General features: G+C 36.8%; 1 protein-coding gene across 7 annotated transcripts in view; it reads right to left on the reverse strand.

The window, feature by feature from the left end:
* Positions 1–622: 622 nt before the first annotated feature.
* The window catches only part of ZFAND4 (zinc finger AN1-type containing 4), an 88,060-nt gene continuing 75,761 nt past the window's right edge, over positions 623–12,921 (reverse strand). For 6 of the 7 annotated variants that reach the window (XM_060642164.3, XM_060642166.3, XM_060642162.3 and 3 more), the window contains 4 exons: positions 8,794–9,969; positions 8,021–8,075; positions 2,533–2,650; positions 623–1,550 (listed from right to left, as the gene is read on the reverse strand). In XM_060642164.3, the coding sequence (XP_060498147.2) occupies positions 1,415–1,550; positions 2,533–2,650; positions 8,021–8,075; positions 8,794–9,969 (1,485 nt within the window). In that variant the 3' untranslated portion in view covers positions 623–1,414. Of the gene's footprint in view, positions 1,551–2,528; positions 2,651–8,020; positions 8,076–8,793; positions 9,970–12,921 lie in introns of all 7 variants that reach the window. The other variant, XM_060642165.3, reaches the window with a different exon arrangement.

Below are 12,921 nucleotides of genomic sequence, written 5' to 3' on the forward strand. Positions count from 1 at the left end.
ATACTAATAAAAATTGGGAGTATGGAGGTAATGTCTAGTTCGCTCAGCTTTGCATGGAGAAAGATACCCTGTCGAGCACCCTAAATTAGCTTTCTGGAACCACTTTAGATCCCACTGGGGTTGGGCTAGAGTTGCAAAGTCTATCTGGGTTGCCTGCCAGCTGTTTACCAGGGTTCAGGATCAGATTCAACTAAGCTTCCATGAAGCAAGTGAACTCCCAAAAGTTTGAACAGTGTATTGGTTACATCTGGGGAGCAGGGCCCTTATACCTTAAACGAATACCTTTATTCTTAAGAGTCACTTTTTCCAAGTAGAATAAATTATTGATTTATTTAATAGTTTTCTTTAAAAAAGTCTTAGGGCACCTGGGTAGCTCAGTTGGTTGAGTGTCCAACTTCGGCTCGGGTCATGATCTCACTGCTCATGAGTTCAAGCCCCGGGTCGGGCTCTGTGCTGATAGCTCAGAGCCTGGAGCCTGCTTCAGATTCTCTGTCTGCCTTGCTCTCTACCCCTCCCCTGCTCGTGCTCTCTCTTTCTCTCAAAGATAAACATAAAAAAACATTTTTTTAGGTCTTTATAAAAGAAAAAAGTATTGTACATAATCAAATAATCAAACTCATAATGAAATTGAATATTTATTTGAATTTCTCCTGGTAATAGCACTCAACATATAAGAAAAACAAACCAAAATATGAGATTTTGTTTTAAATATAGCCATTTTTCAAAAAGTGAAAAGGTGGATTCTATATTTAATGGCAACAAGTGAGACGCCTTCTATTGTAAAACTGCCATTCAAAAAAGTATCTTTTAAGAAATATATAGTATGTTTAACATGATGTGTTTTATGAATGGATACATATCTGAATGCCAATCTGAATATGGAAGAAATATGTGTGTTAAAACTACACTGGGAAATGAAATGTTTTTATAAAAAGTAGTTTGAAATAAAAGGAACTTGTTAGTAAATTCAATAAATTTTCACATGGGATTAAAAAAAAAAAATCTCCACCACCCACCCACCCCCCTCAAAAAAGTGGTGGATTTGAGTAGAGCCATTACGTGACGGCACATTTCTGTACACTGTGGAAGCTGGTTTACATAGTCAGTGATAACTTCCTAAAGTGCATCTTTTGAAGACTTGTCTAGTAAAATTGCAATGTCAAATATAAAATACTTAACACAAGACATGCAGTAACAAAGTTAAATCATTATAGTTTAAAGTTTTTAAAACTACTTTTAAAACATTTGATTGACCAAAGAATAAAGATGTCAAATATAGTAGCATTCTTTCTCCAACAGTGAGCACCGTATGCTTTTTTCATTTGGCAAATCTTTTGGAGTCGAACAGATATAATGCAGTCTGAACAGTATTTCTTCTGTCACTGTAATACAATTCCCAGGCGCAGAGCAAGAGCTAGATTTTTGGAAGTTTGGGTGCGTTAACCACAGGATTTGCCTCCTGTAAGTATCTCCTCCCTGCACTCTTGTAATCATAGGTGCAGCCGTGAGTTTCTGCATAACGATGAGATGCACAGAAGTTGTTTCCACATCTAAAGCACAAAAAAGTTCATGTGAATAGTCACATTTTAGAGAGGCTCATCTCCTTGGGAGATGAGAGCTTGACTTCCAGTATCCAACAGGAGCCCTGTGGTTCTCTTTAGCAATTTTCAGCACTGACATTTCCCTTGCACTCATAAACCAGCACAAGTGCCCCCCAAAGAGAATTAACTGTCCATGAATATGAAAGTTTAAAATAAAGGATCTATTATGAAATGAAACAGGATATAGATTTTTATGAAATGGTAAAATTGCAAAAGCTGATATATATATCTACCATTTCTCTTGTATCTAGTAAACCTGGGAGAACTGAATTTCTAACAAATTCGGTCTCAAAAAAAAATTACGTAAAACCTAACTATGTCATAAAAGGATTTTTAAAATGTTTCTCGCAACAAGATGAACTGTTTCTATCTGAACAGAATGCACTCTAAAAAGCAGCAGTTGTTTTTAATGCCTGGACTCAAAACTAAGGGCAGACACGATCCCCAGAGTGATTGATTGATATTAATCAATGCTAATGAAAGAAATAATTATGAGAAAATTCATTACTTTTTGTGAATAGATTATTCCTCTGTTTTGAAATAAAACTGTACCATATAATCATTAAAATTAATAGTACATTTACTTTAAATTTTTTTGTTGTTGTTCAATTTAAAAAAGAACCTTGGAGGAGGGATTCTTCCAAGTTGCATTCAAACAAAAACCACGCATATCTATCATAAGACAAAGTACACTCTGCCACTGGTTTAAATCTCCCAACTTGGAGGGCAGGAGAGGATCTCATGATTTATAAACTCATGAGCTGTCTACTTCGCCCTTACTTCAGCCACTTAGGAGCTCAAATAAGGGCTACCATCTGAACATCATCTTAATGATGTTACGAATAGCCAATTTAAAGAAGGTTTTATATTGTATCCCCATGCTGGGTCACCACAAAAAAAGCATCTCAGCTTTTCCAGTCAGCCAACCTGCCTGCATTCGTAGCTAGTAGCCAGTCCAGTTTTCTTTCCACAGAGAAAACAATGCTTTGCTGCTTTCTTCTTTGTTTGAACTGGGGCTTTCACGGGTGGGAGGTGATGAGTACATTCTCCTGATTAATGAAAGGACACCTTGATTACTACAGGCATAAAATGTTAAATGTGAAATAGTATTAAGCAAAACACAAAACACAACCCCATCACAACAAATTTCTTGGCCATAAAAAATTAATTTGTGCTATATTTATATCCAAAATTATCTACAAAATCTACAAGTAAGGATACAGTAGAACTGTTATATTTTTAAAGATGAGGTGGGTTTCTACTGACTGAGACTTACATTTTTAGGGCTTCTGTACACACCAGTATTTTTCTGATTATTTCTAAGGGCAATCAGTAATTGTAAAGTACACCAAACCTTGACAGAGAATTAAGAAAAAGTCTGGTTCAAAATCATTCTTATCAGGCCTCTGAGAAACAATGTATATGTAATACAAACACCCTATTCTTTTACGCCAAGAAGGAGCACCAGAGTATCAAGAAACTGGTCTTTTAGTCCTGATTACATCATTGAAATTACAGTTGTCAAACCACAGGCAAGTTATTTATTCTTTCAAAACTCCAATTTGTTCTTTAAAAAATTTTTTTTTAACATTTATTCATTTTTGAGAGACAGAGAGAGACAGAGCACAAGTGGGGAAGAGCAGAGAGACAGGGAGACACAGGATCCGAAGCAGGCTCCAGGCTCTAGAGTTGTCAGCACAGAGCCCGACGCGGGACTCAAACCCACGAACCATGAGATCATGACCTGAGATGAAATCGGATGCTTAACCAACTGAGCTACCTAGGCACCCCCATTTTTAAGATAACATAACGTGGTTTTCTCCCTTATGTTTCTAAGTGTTTTAAGGTCAATTCAGTTCTCACATGTAAAAAGCATCCTGAAATTTTTAAATGTTGTAATTATATAAAATACCATATTATCAATAGTGACTAACATGGTGCACTGCTCAATTTCACAGTACTACCTTTCCAAAAAATAGTTACTGAATTTTGTACTACTGTAATGATTTTATGTTTAAAAAACAGCATATCTGTTATTACATAAGAATAATTAAATCAATTTCTTTAACTAGTAGGTGAAATTCTCTTACAACTGAGCAAAATTCCAACAAACCTGACTCAAGCAGAGAGGCTCAAAGTCACCATCCACAGTTGTTATAATAACAGTACAAGCACATGGTGCTTGGTGGCACTAAAAGGCCAAGAAGCAAAAGGCAAACAAAGAAAACAGAACAAGGGGAAGGAATGAGAAGAAAAATGCTGGGTCTAGGTGGTACTGGTGCCTATTCTCCACTATTTAAAAAAGGTTTGAGAGACCTCGGCTTAATGTTTATATGGCAGCTAAAAGTCTTTGAAGATCCTTCAAGGGTTCAAAAAACTGGAATTACAATGAATTGGTGCTATGCCTTTTGCCACCCAGAAAGGATGCTGGATATACAAACCCAGTAACTTTAAGTCAGCTTTATTACCAGTCTGAAATACCTTCCCATTTCCTAGATCTTGCCCCAAATTGGAAACTAACTGAATGACTCCTAATGGTAGAAACAAAATTGAAAACAACTAAGTGAATGATTCCCAGTGGTGCCCTGGCACCAACTCAATTAGCACTTTCTTCTTCAAGTGCACTTAAGAGTTATCAAGAACAAAGGTGTACTTTCCACTTCTTAAAAAACGAAAATAAGCATTTGCACAGGTCACAGAGGAAAGGCATATAATACCAGATATCTTCTGGAAGCTCATCTGATTGTAATTATCTTCGAAATTCAGGTTTAGGATATTCTTCCTCAATGGAATAATCTAATGATAATTATTTAATTAGTTCAGTGTAGTCATATTTTCCTTTTTTCTTTCCTTGGAACTGCTTAACTCAATGTTTCCCAAACTTTTTTCATTCAAGAACTCTTTTTGAATGTGCAGAAACACAAGACACAGTACGAGTTGGCACAGACACACAACTGCAGTCTTCTCCTACAAGAATAGTTTCTATACGTGCTTCTACCTACCGGAGAAAACCATTTATTAGTTACCTACTCCAAGTCAGGACCCATCACTAATATATAGGTTTGCTACTATTCTTCAGACTGGCATTCAGAGTTTGTATGTCCAATATGATACCTTTCCAACTTTCCAGAGTTGTTTTCTGTCACTTACCACATCATACCCACTCTGAATGAAGCACTAGACCCATTCACAGGTGCAATTGCTTCTAAAAATTCTAAATGGGTGATGTGCATTAAGGAGGGCACTTGTTGGGATGAGAACTGGGTGTTATACGTAAGTTTGAATCACTGGGTTCTACTCCAGAAACCAATATTACACTGTATGTTAACTAACTTGAACTCAAATAAATAAATTTAAAAATAAATAAAATAAAATAAAATAAAATAAAATAAAATAAAATAAAATGCTCTATTTCAACCTCTATTTCATTTCCAGGTGCAATCATATGTCTAAAATCATATGTCTAAAATTTGGTAATCATATGTCTAAAAATGATAACTGGAACTATGAGGATGGGTAAGATTTCCAAGGGAGACCCTATAGTAAAAAGCAAAGAAAACCAGTAGAAGAATTTAACAAATTAATTAAATAAAATGTATACCAAAACTCTCATGGACTCTTCAAGGACATTCAGAATGATACAGTTATTACTGAAAGGAAATGGCAGCAAGTTACATGGCCCTTGTTTGGGTAATCATCACTGCAGGCAGTAGTTGATGGCTTGACTTAAACAAAATTAACCAAAAGAATGTATACCTGGGGACAAGCAGAGGGCTGGTAAAACAAGTAAAGAAAAAGAAAATCAGGTTTAACAAAATGAAACAAAAACAAAACTCTACAGCAATATGATAGCCCAGAATAAAAGAAGAAGAAGAAAAAGAAGAAGAAGAAGAAGAAGAAGAAGAAGAAGAAGAAGAAGAAGAAAGAAAGAAAGAAAGAAAGAAAGAAAGAAAGAAAGAAAGAAAGGAAACAGAGAGAAACAAAGGAAAAGAAACTATTTCAAGAAGGAGGCCCACAAGAATCAAACAAGATGAGGATACAGAAGCATCCACTGGATTGAAATTGTGGTTATCTTTGGTGACCACAGCATCAACTATTTCAGAGGAAGGGTGAGAAGAGAAATGAAAAAGCACAGAAGCTCAAATTAGAGTTAAAAGTAGATAAATTATAGTGTGTGGTATTGGCATAAAGACAGGCAATAAAGAACCCAGAAATAAACCCTCACATATAGGATGAAATGATTTTTGACAAGGATACCCAAGACAATGGGGAAAGGACAGTCTTTTTAACGAATGGCACTGGGAAAACTGGATATACACATAATGAATGGCACTGGGAAAACTGGATATACACATGAAAAAGAATAAAGTTGGACCCTTATATTACACCATATATACAAAAATATATACATTAAAAAATTAATTCAAAATGTATCAAAGACCTACCTGGAAGACATACATAAAACTCTTAGAGTAAAATATAGGAGGAAAACTTCATGAAGTTGGACTTGGCAATGATTTATTGGACACAATACCATAGGCACAGGCAACAAAGGAAAACACCAACAACATGGACTGCATGAAAATTAAAAACTATTGTGCATCAAAAGACACTATCAGTAGAATAAAAAAGGGAGAAATATTTAGAAGAAAATATTTGCCAATCACATATCTGATAAAGAGACCAGTATCCAGAATGAGAACACCTAAAACTCAGCAATAAAAAATGAAACAACCCAATTTAAAAATGGGCAACATATTTGAACAGACATTTCTCCGAAGATGTACAAAAGGCTAAGCACATAAAAATATACTCAACATCACTAATCATCAGGGAAATGCAAACCAAAACCACAGTGAGATACTACCTCATACCTATTGGGATGTCAATTATCAAAAACAAACAAACAAGCAAAACAGAAGATAACAAGTATTGGTAAGAATATGGAGAAACTGGAAACCTAATACACTGTTGGTGGTAATGTAAAATAGTGCAGCCACTATGGAAAACTGTATGGCAGTTACTCAAAAAATTAAAAATTGAATAAACATGTGAGCCAGCAATTCCACTTCTGAGTATATACTCAAAAAAATGAAAAGCAGGGTCTCAAAGAGATATTGGGGCACCCATGTTCATAACAGCAGTATTCACAAGAGCTGAAATGTGGAAGCAACACAAGTCTCCATCCACAGATACATGGATAAGCAAAATGCTGTATATACATACAATGAAATATTATTCAGTCTTAAAAAGTATGGAAACTCTGACACATGCTACAATATGGATGAACCTTGGGGACACAGTGCTAAGTGAAGTCAGGTACACACAAAAAAACAAATGCTGTATGATTCCACTTATATGAGGTACTTCAAGGAATTAGAATTAGACAGAAAATAGAATCATGGCTGCTAGAGGCTGGGGTGAGCGGGGCAGGGGGATGAGGACTTAAAAATGGGTACAAGTTTTCAAGATAAAAAGAATTCTGGAGATGGATGGTGGTGATGGTTGCCCAACAATGTGAATGTTTTATATAATGGCATTGAGTTATACACTTAAAAATGGTTAAGACGGTAAATTTTATGTTATGTATATTTTACCACAATTAAAAAATTGAAAAAACATCGATATATTAAGACTTTAAAACTCTGGGCCTTATGTAGAAGTGAAAAATAAACCCTAAGTACTCTTTAAAGGCATAAAACTCATGTGATAACCATAATATATATTACATTGGTTGTGACATCAGTTTTATATACTTTCATATAAAGTATCCTTTAGAACCCTGAGGCTAGAAAGGTGGTACATCTTTGGTAATGAGCTCCCACCCCTAGTCTGAGTCTAAAATTTCAAAAGATGATGATCATAATGGCTTCCTTGGAGATTAGGACTGGCCAATGCACCTTTAAGGTGTTATTGGCAGAAAGGAGTGCCAATGTTGCAGCTACTTCTGCTACTGTGCTTTGGAAAGGGCTGATTCAAGGACCGTCTTTTTCTTTTATCCAGAAATAATTAGTTCATCAAAAGGAGCTCTTCCTACTCTCCTTCATATTGGATTATGATGTCAAGAAACACCTCTCTAGGATACTCTTTCGAAACCCAACCAGCAGCCCAGCATGGCTCTAGAGTGGCCAGTGACAGAGGGTTGTGGAATTACACATTAATTCTTCATCCTTCCTGTCTTTTCACTTAGACTATATCTTTCCCCAGGCAACAGAGACCTCAATTTCAATTTTTGTTTTATTCTTCAAGTATGTTCTACAGTCAGTTCTAATAGCCATTTTCCTCAGTGGAACAAAGTTTAGGGAGAGTTTACTCCATACATACCACAAAGAACCTTCCTCTTATTTCTGTCTGAAAAAAACAGTATGCATAATGAAGTGATTGTTAGGCTTATATTTTCACAATTATCTGTAGCTTACCTACTCTTTTCCCTGCTGCTGTGTTATTTCCATTCATTCCAATGCCACGGGCAGACTATAATCAAAACACAAAACATCTACAGAGGTAAGTTAATGGAGAACAGAAGAAAAGATCACTAAACATGAAATACTTGTATTTTATTATGGAACTGCTGTTGGGCTTTCATTTAATTAAATTAATTTGACATCTGATTCTCACATGCAGCAATACTGTACGTATTTTTCTTTAAGAGAAGAAAATTTGATGGTATAAATAAAAGTTCTTATATGGAAAAAATTAAAAATATTTAGCGTTAGGGGCACCTGGGTGGCTCAGTCAGTTAAGTGTCCAACTTCGGCTCAGGTTATGATCTCACAGTTTGTGAGTTCAAGCCCCACGTTGGGCTCTGTGCTGACAGCTCAGAGCGTGAAGCCTGTTTTAGATTCTGTGTCTCTCTCCCTCTGCCTCTCCCCCACTTATGCTTAGTCTCTCTCTCTCTCTCTCAAAATAAATAAACATTAAAATTTTTAAAAAATATTTAGTGTTAAAAATAGATGATAAATTGTTGACACAAAATTATTTTTCAAATTACAATTCTCAATTTAGGGCTAACACCTTATTTAAAATTCAACTATCAAAAAGATTTTCTACAAACTAGATTAACATTTTAAGAGAAACTTATAAAAAGAATTCAACCTTCAGCCTCCTCCCTTAAGTAAACAAAAAACAAACATGTAATATGATGAGTAACTACAAGGTTAACTAGTAGAACATATTGCAAACAAATACTTACTAGAAAAAAATCTGTAGGTTCTAACAGGGGAGAATTTTTCCTAAAGCTTTCTTCCTGAGAATGCTGGAGACTTGTAGACAGCCCCATTCCAGAGGTCCGAATCCTGCCTGCCCCACGCATGCTCTGTAAGCTATCTCTGCTTGCACTCCGGCCCAGCGAAGCAAGAAAACCTATATTATTTACACAACCAACAGGCTCTTTGGAAGCCTTGTTTGCCATTTCTGTGATATCCCGAGCCTCAACTTTAGAAATAATATCAGCTCTTTTCCCAGGTGAATCAACTTTAACAGCACGAAAGCGAGTAGTCCTAGAGAAAGAAGAATCAGTTATATTTCGAACATCTAGCGACCGAAGCACATTTTGTGAAGGAGAAGACTGGAGATTCCCAGACTCAAAACATTTGGACTGTCTCTGTGGTTTCACCAGAGAATTATGGAGTGACATTGGTGTAGAACAGCGAAGAGGTGACAAGAGTCTATTCTTGTGAGGACTTAATTCATGGTGGTCGAGAACTGTAGTTTCTACTGATTCACTGCTCAATATTCTTGCAACATGTTTAAGATGCTGTTCTGCAGCTTTCAACCCTTTATCATCATTACAGAGTAAGAACTCTGGATTTACCTTCTGTGTGCCTTCTAAGCCAATGCTCTGTTCATCGGTGTTTCCTTCTGTAAATAAAGCAAATGAACCCACTTCAGGTGGAAGTGATTCTTCAGTTACACATTCTTCTGAAGTTGGAAATAAGGTAGTGTCATCCTCTTTATTGGATGACAAATTTCCTAAAAAGTGTTTCGTCCGCCTAGGCAGGAATGATCCAAGATGGAGAACAGAATCAGCAAGCTCCTTGTCATTTTCCAACTCGGTATGGGGTATCCGAGGTGGTAGTTTGATGCTACCATTGGAATGAGACAGTGCGTTCATCTCCCAGTTATCCTCTTCCTTAAGAAAATCGCTAGCAATAGATGATATGGGTCTATCAGTGGGGGGCACAGTTGCCAAACTTGAAACAGCATTGCTGGAAGTTTCAGGTAGACATGCATTCCCAGCAGAAGGTAAACAAGACTGCCCAATGTGGGGGAGAACCCTTAACAATCTGTGGCGAGCAGCTGCCGTGGAACTACCAGAAGGTCGAGGAGCTATAGGTGGACGAGGTTTTACCTTGACAGCTTTCTTAGGCTAAAAAAAAGAGTGAATATATAATTCCTTACAGTCATTTTTGTCTACCCATTAACAAAAATTAATTAAGGAGGAAAATGTCATTTACTGCAGCACTGGCATTTTGATTACCTCAATCTAAAACGTCTTAAAAGATTAAAATCTGAAGTTTAAAACTGAGATGAATTTTGCTCTCTTCCTCCACGGAGTATAATTTTCTGAAAATATTAAAAATAATTTTATTTATCTTCCTCACTACTGATTATTTTCCAGAGTTTTGCTGAGAAGAAAATTCACTGAGTATACTAGATATGATGTTACTCACCTATTTTAGGTCCCCAACAATTTTTCCTAGTAAGATGAGTAAGTGTCAGCTACATAGGTACTACAGAAAAGAGTTAACAGGCCTACACTGCTATCCTTGAAAAGGCCTGCCTTCCAGGATGGCCCTTGGCTAGCTTCTGGGAACTTGTATTTCAAGAGGGTTCCCACCACCCTAGCAGAAAAGGTGCCTAACTTGTTTGTGCAAGCACTATGGTTTATGCTAAACACTGGCTTTCCTTCTGGGTGTCTGGCCTTTTGGTACTGGTACATCCTAGACAGAGGGTGCCTACATGAACTGCCCCAAATAAAACCCCTGGGCACAGACTCTCTAATAACGTTCCCTGGCAGACAATAATATTCCATATGTACTGACACAGCTCATTGACAGAGGGATAAAGCATGTCCTATGAGACTCCACTGGGAACGGGATTCTGGGAAGCTTGTGCTTGGTTTTCTCTGGACTTGAGCCATAAGCCTTTCCCCTTTGATGATTTTACTTTGTACCCTCTTGCCGTAATAAATCTTATCCATGAATCCAACTATATGCTGGTCCTGTGAGTCTTCCTACCAAATCATCAAACTGTAGAGTGGTCCAGGGGTCCTCAATATAGTAAGTTTTAATAAAAGTATCACAACAATTTATGATGTTATGGATAAATTTAAAAATGGAAAGATAAAGTAGCAACCTAAATGCCCATCAATAGATAAATGGATAAAGAAAATGTGCGATGTATGTATAACGGAATATTACTCGGGCATAAAAAGAATGAAATCTTGTCATTTGTGACAATACACATAGACTTTGAGGTATCATGCTAAGTAAACTAAGTCAGAAAAAGTGAAATACAACATGATTTACTTACATATGGAATTTAAAAAATAAAACTAACAGAAAAAGCAGAAACAGATCCATAAATTTAGAGACCAAACTGGCATTTGCCAGAGGGAGAGAGGTAGGGGGATAGGCAAAAGGGGATGAAGAGGAGTGGGAGATACAGGTTTCCAGAATGACTCAGTCGGGAGGATAAAAGGTACAGCATAGGGAATACAGTCAATAGCGTTCTGGGGTGACAGATGGTAGCTGCACTTGTGGTGAGCAGAATATACAGCAGAATATACAGAGCTGTGCAAACACTATGCCATACACCTGAAACTAATGTAACATTGTGTGTCAACTATATTTCAATTTAAAAAAAAAAGTTAATGGAGAGATAAAGAAAGCAAAATAAGGGGCGCCTGGGTGGCTCAGTCGGTTAACTGGCCGACTTCGGCTCAGGTCATGATCTCGTGGTCTGTGAGTTCAAGCCCTGCGTCGGGCTCTGTGCTGACAGCTCACAGCCTGGAGCCTGTTTCAGATTCTGTGTCTCCCTCTCTCTCTTTCTCTCTCTCTCTGACCCTCCCCCGTTCATGCTCTGTCTCTCTCTGTCTCAAAAATAAATAAACGTTAAAAAAAATTTAAAAAAAAAAGAAAGCAAAATAAGTTCATTGATTATAAGTAATAAGTAAGAGTCAAAAGATATCTCTCAAAAATGGAAAATAAAAGAGTAGAAGGTTAAGTAAGGAAAAAGCAGATAAAGGACATGATAATAAATATTAATCTAAAGTTAAACAATAGATGGGGCACCTGGGTGGCTCAGTTGGTTAAGTGCCTGACTTTGGCCCAGGTCATGATCTCAGAGTTCGTGAGTTCAAGCTCCGCATTGGGCTCTGTGCTAACAGCTCAGAGCTAGAACCTGCTTTGGATTCTGTGTTTCCCTCTGTCTCTGCCCCTGCCCCTTCCCTGCCCATGCTCTGTCTCTGTCTCTCTCTCCCTCAAAAAAAAATAATAAATAAACATTAAAAAAAAATTTTTTAATAAAGTTAAACAATAGAACAAAAGGCTTCTGAAGTACCAAAAAGTACACACTCATACACACACATATCCATACATACACAAAAGAAAAGAGACCATTAGAATACTGTAAATATATCAAAATAAGACATTTGAGACCATATATGAAAGTCATACTGCTAAATATAAATGTGATTAAGTTACCTACTTTTTTAAATTTCAAACTGGTTCACAAAGCAAAAAGCCAACTCTATAATGTATATAAAAGATACACCAAAAAGCAATTTAAAAGTTAACTTTGGGGCACCTGGGTGGCTCAGTTGGTTAAGCAGCCGACTTCGGCTCAGGTCATGATTTTGCAGTCCGTGAGTTTGAGCCCCACGTCAGGCTCTGTGCTGACAGCTCAGAGCCTGAAGCCTGTTTCAGACTCTGTGTCTCCCTCTCTCTGACCCTCCCCCGTTCATGCTCTGTCTCTCTCTGTCTCAAAAAAAATAAATAAACGTTAAAAAAAAATTTTTTTTAAATAAAAGTTAACTTTATTTGATTTTTAAAATTTTTAAAGATTTTATTTTTATGTAATCTCTACATCTAACGAGGGTAAGCTCTTAATCTTGAGGTTGTGAGTCTGAATCCCACAATGAGGGTAGAGATTACTTGGAGAAAAAAAAAGTGTGCCTATAAGTGAATTCTAAAAGACATGGGAAAAGGTATACCAAGTAAATGAAGACAGTAAGTTATCAAGGGTTATGGGCCTGATATCTGGCAAGGAAAATTTAAGCTAAAAGGGATGGAACACTTTATAACAGCTGCAGTAAGCA

The sequence above is a fragment of the Panthera onca genome, chromosome D2, assembly GCF_046562875.1.
Source record: "Panthera onca isolate mPanOnc1 chromosome D2, mPanOnc1 haplotype 2, whole genome shotgun sequence".
NCBI classification, from domain to species: Eukaryota; Metazoa; Chordata; class Mammalia; order Carnivora; family Felidae; genus Panthera; species Panthera onca.